Source organism: Entamoeba nuttalli (assembly GCF_000257125.1).
Source record: "Entamoeba nuttalli P19 unplaced genomic scaffold asmbl_5225, whole genome shotgun sequence".
Classification (NCBI taxonomy): domain Eukaryota; phylum Evosea; order Mastigamoebida; family Endamoebidae; genus Entamoeba; species Entamoeba nuttalli.
This window is the reverse complement of record NW_008577317.1, coordinates 278-7,957: the sequence shown is the minus strand read 5'-3', so window position 1 is coordinate 7,957 and position 7,680 is coordinate 278. Positions and strand designations below refer to the sequence as shown.

The 7,680-nt window shown below is 23.0% G+C and overlaps 3 protein-coding genes across 3 annotated transcripts; 2 read left to right on the top strand and 1 right to left on the bottom strand.

Annotated features, from left to right (window-relative positions):
• Positions 1 to 236: 236 nt before the first annotated feature.
• Positions 237 to 797, bottom strand: ENU1_124000 (hypothetical protein; the record flags this gene model as incomplete). Its single annotated transcript, XM_008859894.1, has 1 exon — positions 237 to 797. The coding sequence occupies one exon, from the start codon at positions 795 to 797 to the stop codon at positions 237 to 239; it is 561 nt and encodes a 186-aa protein (XP_008858116.1).
• A 281-nt stretch (positions 798 to 1,078) lies between these two features.
• ENU1_123990 (hypothetical protein) lies at positions 1,079 to 4,631 on the top strand (the record flags this gene model as incomplete). Its single annotated transcript, XM_008859893.1, has 2 exons — positions 1,079 to 4,153; positions 4,227 to 4,631. 2 exons carry the CDS (start codon positions 1,079 to 1,081, stop codon positions 4,629 to 4,631), a joined length of 3,480 nt encoding a protein of 1,159 aa, XP_008858115.1.
• A 114-nt stretch (positions 4,632 to 4,745) lies between these two features.
• On the top strand, positions 4,746 to 6,128 carry ENU1_123980 (GTPase-activator protein for Ras family GTPase; the record flags this gene model as incomplete). Its single annotated transcript, XM_008859892.1, has 2 exons — positions 4,746 to 5,820; positions 5,866 to 6,128. The coding sequence occupies 2 exons, from the start codon at positions 4,746 to 4,748 to the stop codon at positions 6,126 to 6,128; spliced, it is 1,338 nt and encodes a 445-aa protein (XP_008858114.1).
• Positions 6,129 to 7,680: the final 1,552 nt, after the last annotated feature.

Genomic DNA, 7,680 nt, shown 5'->3' with positions numbered 1-7,680 from the left:
AAATTGGTTTTATTTTTAACTTCATCAGAAATTTTTTTAGTTATACCTTTTCCAGAAAGGGTGATGATTGTATAAAAGTTAGATTTTTAATTTTTCTTTTCTATTTTTAAGATAAATAAAAGTAATAAAGAATAGAAAAAAGATAACATTTTTATTAAGACTTTCTTGGAACGAAGAGGAAATGATAAAGGCGAAACGAATAAATAGTATTTATACAATGTAAAAAATGATTTAAATTATATATGACACATAATGTTATTAATTACATTACAATTTTTAGGAAGAGTAAAATCTACAGAGTGTCTAATGATATTAGTTAAGTATTTATTTATCATTTCTCCTTTAGTGATAATGTCTCTTTGAGAAAATATAAACACATCATTATGAAAAACTTCATAAATATTTTCCATTATCAAAGTTCCTTTCTTTCCACTACTTTTCTTTGTATTAAAGAAATAACCAAATGCTTCTAAAATATCTCTAAGAAGATCAAGTCCAATTGTGTGTTTATTATTTTCAAATCTCCTAATTGCTGTTTTATGTTCTAAACCTTTTTTCATTTCTAATGAGAGAATCGATTCGCATTTTTGTTTAACAAGAGATGAAAAATTAATTTCATCTTGTTTTGGGAATAATATTAATTTAATTGTTAAAAATTGTAATGTTTTTTTACTAATTTTGAATGGTTTTTGAAACACTATATCACATTGGTCATTTAATAATCCAATTAAGAATGCCTGTTGTTGAGATTGATAATTTCTTACTTTCGCAAATTTTTTACTATGAGGGTGTTTCATTTCGTTTTGTTAAAAAATAAAAGTTAGTTTTTGATTTGCTACTCAATTTAGAAAAAAAAAACGATTTAATTTCTTTTTCTTATTTTTCTAATGAAATGAGTTATTTTATTCCTTTTAATAATAAAATAACAAACATTTTTATTTTAAAAACAATCTCATTTTATGAAAAATGACGTTAACAAATCCGAAAAAACAAAAATTAAAAAAAAACAAAAATAAAATTTAAAAAGAAAAAAAAATGAAAGAAAACTAAAAAAAAACAAAAAAAGGAAATTTAAAAAATGGATTTGGCAGTTGAAGCGAATGCAATTTTAAATGAAATACAAAACACATTAAAAACTGTAGTAGAAATAGTACAAAAGAATACGATAAAAGAATATCAAATGACATTAATATTAATAGAAAAGAAAATAATGTTTTATAAACAATATCCACCTAATATAACAGCACTACAACAAGTGATATCAATATATTTAATATTACTTCATAATTCAATAATATCAAATGTAATTGTAAATTCAATTAATAAAATTATTTTACTGTTATCAAAAACAAAATCAAATCAATTATTTCTTGAAAGATTTCTTTTATGTTTAATTCCAATTTCATTTAATAAAAAACCACAAGTAATTCAAAATATAGTTCATTTAATTAATAATATTCCTCTTATGCAAATTTTACCTTCAATAACACCATTAATGAAAAGTGATTTATCAGCTTCTGAATGTTTTATTGATGTCGTTTTAACAACAATTTCAAAAGCAAAAACATATGATGATATTTCTGTTATTAATAACACAATTAAACAATTATTATTTTATTTAACACCATCAACAAAAAAAAGAGCATCAAATGAATTAAGAACTGTTACATTTAAAATATTTCAAGAAATTATTGTTAATCATTATTCATTTAATATTCTTAATTCAATGAAAGAATTGTTTTTTTATGACCTTCCATCAACATTATTTAAATATCTTCTTTATCCAATTATTTTTAAAGACTCTTTCTCTCAACAATCAATCATTTTATTAACTAAATTATTTTCTTTAGGAATTAAAGATTTAAAAGGTCAATTTGAATGTTATTGGACTTATTTATTAAGTGCTTTGGATTTTGTTCTTCATGAAAATGAAGAAGTAATTAAATTTCTTACTATTGAAAGTACATGTGAAATTATTTTTACTTCATTATTAACAATTTCATCTTTACCTGGATTTGGATTACTTTTATTTAATAATTATGACTGTGACATATTTAGTAGTAATCTTCTTCAAGACTTCCTTCAAACTTTAAATTCTGTTGGTTCTTTAAAACCTACTCCAAAAAGTTCTAAAATTCAATTGTTTTTTGTTCAATTATATATGCAAATATTAAAAACACTTAGATATAATACTTCTTCTACTAATCATATTAATATTGACATTATTAAAAAACAATTTCATTATAAACAACTTGTGTTAAATATGTTAAAAGAAGATATTTCTATTCCTCAATATTTTAGTATTTATTCCAAAATAACTTCAGAAACAGAAAATATTGCTTCAATGATTTATAATCTTCCTTTAATTGATCGTTCTAAAATAACAAAATACCTTTTCGATAAAAATAATAAGAGAGAATGTTCAATCTTCTTATTATTATGTTGTGGAGATGATGTTTTAGAAAGTTTTTTTGAGGTTTTAAGAAGAATAAATATTCCAGATGATATGTTAATGAGAAAACAATTAATAGAAGATTGTTCACTTCTTTTTGCAAATAAACATGGAGAAACAGAAGAAAGTGTATTAGAGGAATATAAAGAAATGTTCGGATTAACATTAGAATTATATCAAAAATATTGGAATGATAAAATGTTTTTAACAACAGAATCATTAAAAAGATATGCAAAAAGTGTTTCAAGTAAAATAGTTGATAATGGAATTCAAACAATTGTAGATGGAGTTTTTAAAAATTGTCCATATTTTATTAGTACTACACCTCCAATAAAACCAATGAGACATATTAAAAGATATTTATTTACAAAAGAAAAATTTTGTAATACATGGAAAGATGATAATCAACTTGGAATTATTTTAGAAGTATTTGAAGAATGGTATAATTCAACATCTAATGAATGGCATAATTGGGATATAACAATTACACAAAATTTAGTTGATGGAAATTCATTATTAGCAAATTATTCAAGAGAAAATAAAAGAAGTACATTTATTCAAAAAATATTATTATGGGAAATGAAAGAATCAGAAATATTAGACCAACATGACATTCTTCTTAATTCAATAAAAAGTTTAAAAGCAATTGTTAGATTTGCAGAAATATTAGTAACAAATTATGAATATATTAATGAATGGAAAGATATTAGTGAGGTATATTCTATTTTAATAAGTAATAATGTAATATCACCTAAAGATACTATAAAAAATACTAAAAGAATTATGACAAGTGTCTTTAAAAGAAGAAAAACAATAAAAAGAAAAATACAATCAATGGATCCTAATAAATATGTTCAAAAAATTATGAGTATTATTCCATTAAAATTAACATGTGAACAAATAAATGGATTTTTAATGGCAATTTTAAATAATCTTGTAAATGAAAAAAATGAAACAATGATTAATTCTTATCATATTCTTATTCAACATATTGTTTGTCTTAATATTAATAGACTAGAAATATTTTGGGAACAATTTTTATTATCTGTATTATCTTTTTGTTTAAAAGAAAATGGAATTAATAATGGTAAAATTGTATTAACTTTTGTAATGTCATTAATTCCTTTTTTCTTTCAAAAATATATTTCAAAACATACTCTTGTTTCTTCTTTCTTTTTATTTATTGCTTGTCTTGACCAAAAACATTTTGAATTAATAAAAGATAAAACAAAAATTATGTTTGATCTTTTATTTAGTTATGTCTCTTCTATTGATCAACAAAGTATTCCTTCTTTTATTCAAATGTGTTTAAAAAAATATCCTGAGTCTTTTGTTGTTTTAACAAGACCTTTTATTACAATTACTGATCAAACTACTTTACAAATTATTATTAAAGATATGAAAAATATTTATGTTGTTATTGGTACTTTAGATTACTTTGAATTTAGTATTATTGTTATGAGAAGAATCTTTTCTTTTGCTCCATTTCCTTTTCACCCTGCTGTCCCTTTATTTCAAGAATTATGTGATGTTGTTAAACTTCAATTTGATTGTGTTCTTTCTAAAAAAGAAGGTCCTGAAATTTTTAAACAATTCTTTAATACTTCTCAAATGATTTTTAAATATTATTCTGCTCATATCCCATCTTCTTTTTATCTTGTAATGGTAGATATTGCTTATAAAAAATCAATAGAGTTTAAAGTTTGTTCATTTCATTTTATATCTTTTTTTTTAATTTCTTTCTATCTTTTATTTCTATTACTTATAAATATAGGTCGATTCACTTCATAAGATGTATTTATTAACCTTTATTGTAAGATTTTTTATTGATAATTTTAAACGAATAGACTCTATCCATAACGCATCTACAATCCCAGATTTTATTTCTTTAATTATTCAAATGACAGATATTGATGATGAAACTTCAAGAAAAAATTCTAGTTTAATGTTAAAAGCATTCTTTACAATGCTTAAAAGATTTTATCCAGATAGAGTTGACTTATTAAAACAAATGGAAGAATTAAAAAAGACTCTTCCAAGTCAAATAAGTTCAGAATTAGATCTAATTTCTCTTCATGATGATTTTTCTCCTAATTCTATAATGATAGATGATGATATGTATGCATCAACTCCTCGAAGTAGTTTAGATTTAAATCGAAATGATTTAAAAAAGTCATAATTAAACGATTTTGTGTTAATTTTCAAATATTAATAAAAATAAATTCTATAAAAAAGGAAAAATAAAAATAATATAAAAAAATTTTGTTTCCTTTCATAATTAAAACTCATCATCATGAATAACAAAGGAATATTACCTTCTTTTAATGATGTTTTTTATGGGTTAAAACCAGACTTAGTTACTGCAACTTTGAAATATTATATTAGAGGTATTAATTCTTCTGAAGAACAACATAAATATATTGAAGCAATTTTCAATGGTTTTGCTGTTCGTAAGAAATTACCTGAGTTGTTACAACACCTTGTAACTTCAGAAATTTTAGAATGTGTAACTACACCTTCATCAATGTTTAGAAGAAATTCAGTCCAGTCTAAAGTTATTAAATATTATACAGATCTTGAATTTAATGAAATATTCGATACGTGTATTTTTCCAGCAATATCAGAAATAGTATCAGAAGATATTACATTAACCATAGACCCAGAAAGTGATAAATTTGAGACTTCTATCATTAAGATGAAAGAGTTACTTGAAGGGATTTTTTTAAGATTATTTTCTTTTAAAATGATTCCAGACTCATTTAAATCTTTTGTGACATATGTTAGTAATGAAGTAAATAAAACTTCTCCATCATTACAACTTATTAGTTTAAAAAATATTATTTTCTTAAGAAGTATCTCAAATTACTTTTTAAGATGTACTGAAGATAGTTATCATCTTGTTTCTTTAAAAGTCCTTTCAACTGTTTTTCAATGGATCATAGGAGACTCACAAATTACCCATTCAGTTTCTGCTGTTTCATCACCTCAAATATATCTTTCTTCAGAAAAACAAGATTGGAAATCTTTTCTATTCCCATTTGCTGCTGATATTCGACCTAGAGCTAATGAATGGTTGTTCACATTAAAGAATGATATTCCTTTTGATAAAGTAAAATTTAAATGGGCATCAAATTTAAAAGAAACAATAGACATTGAAGAGTCTGTATATAAAAATTCAAATGAAATTTCAGAATTTCTTGATACAGCATCTGCATCAGTATTAGCCATGTTAAAAGAAAAGAAAGAAAGTGATGTTGTTTCTCAATATAATGAAATCTTTCAATTATTACAAACTCAAATCACAAATAATAGTATTACAAGAATCAAATTGTTAACTGAAATCTCAATCTTACAAGAGAAAAACAAATGTTTGCTTTATTTTAATCATTTGACTTAAGAATATCATTTGATAGATGTAGTGCTTGAAGAACGTTTAAAAGAGTTTGAAGAAGAAAATCAACAAAAAACTGAACAAATCCATAAAGAAGAAAATAGCAAAACCATAGACTTATCTCAAGAAAAAATGATAAAAGAATCAAAATTAAATATCACTATTTCTGATCAACCTGTTAAACCATCTAATTATCTAACTACTAATGTTGAAGAAGAAAAAAAAATTGGAAAAAAAAATGTTTTAAGCAGAGTTTTACGTTCTTCTATGAGAGAGGAGAAATAAAAAATAAGTGCATCACCAATTATACATTTTTTATTAACTAAATTATATGTTCATTTTTCTTTAATAAAATGTCTTTTTCAATATCACTCAATCATTTAATCATACTGATACTTCTGTATTATTAAAGTCATGAAATAGTATCTAGATAATGGTCTTTGTTTATTAAAATAGAATAAAAGAAGTTTTATTAAAAATAAACCCCTTAACTTGAACAAAAAATTCTTAAAGAATTTTATGTAGTGGTACTTAACGTTTTCTTTCTTTAATAGAAAGTTTCTTTTCTACTTCTTGAATAAAGACTAACTTTTCTTTGAGGCTATAAACTAACATATTAGCACTTTAGAACTTTTGTTTCATTGTATTTTTTTGAAATAACTTGTTACTAACAAAAACTGTTTTTAGTAAAGGTTTTTGATAAACAAATTATGGAAATTTAAGTTTGTTTAAGAAAAAAATTCTTTTTGTTTTTTTTTTCCAATAATATATAATGACTCTTTTGTTCTTTGTTTTTATTCATTAAACTAATGTATTTCTTATTTCTTTTTTCCTTGTATTTAAGTTATTATTTTTTAGATTAAAAAGATAAAATAACAAGTTCATGTTAAAAAGAAAATCTTCTAATGACAAACTTAATGATATTCATTTTTATTACAAGATTATGTTAACTGAGCAATTGTATTGTTAAAATTGCATTTATATCATTAAACAAAAAGGAAACAAAACTTAAGAAAAATAAATTAAATGAGTTTTTTATTTGTCATTTCTTGAAACAAAACCAAGTCACACTCAAAACATCTCACTCAATGTCTTCTCAGCCAATATACACTCAACCCCAATATGTTGCTTATCCACCAATAGACCAACAACAAGACCAACAGCAATATGAAATTCCCCTTGTTCCACAACCCCTTTATGTTCAACAAATGCTTCCAGTTCAACAAAAAAAAAAGAATGAAAGACATCCAGTGATTGGACTATTTTTCTTCCTTGGCTTTGTTTTTCCATTAATATGGTTAGTTCAAGTTATTGTGTATGCTTTTAAGTCAAAACTTCATGTCAAAATTTGGGGTGTTAGGGCATTATGTGCGTTTTTGTTTTATTGCTCAATCACACTTGCTGGCTTCCTTATTCTTTTTGGAATAAATTTAAACCAATGCTATGAACATCGGTATCATTAGTTCGTTATGTTTTTCATAATTTTATTGTTTTTTTTTTATTCTTCTTTTTTTTTAACTAATTGTTAATTTTTTTCAAGTTTTATTGACCGATCAATATAATAATAAATTACTAGAGAAGAGTGTTTTCATTATGGGTATTAATATTTAAATATATTCATTAGTTGGTAATAAATATCATATAGTTAGTATGACAGATGATATATCTTAATGAGTTTTCATTTGGAGTAATTAAATATTTATTGCAATTTAATACGTTCTTCTATCAAATGTTATATCGCCACAAAAGCATTATTATTTTTCTTGTATAAAAATTATTTATACAAGTCATTGAATTAATTAATAAGAAAAATTTATACTTATTTAGTAAAACATAT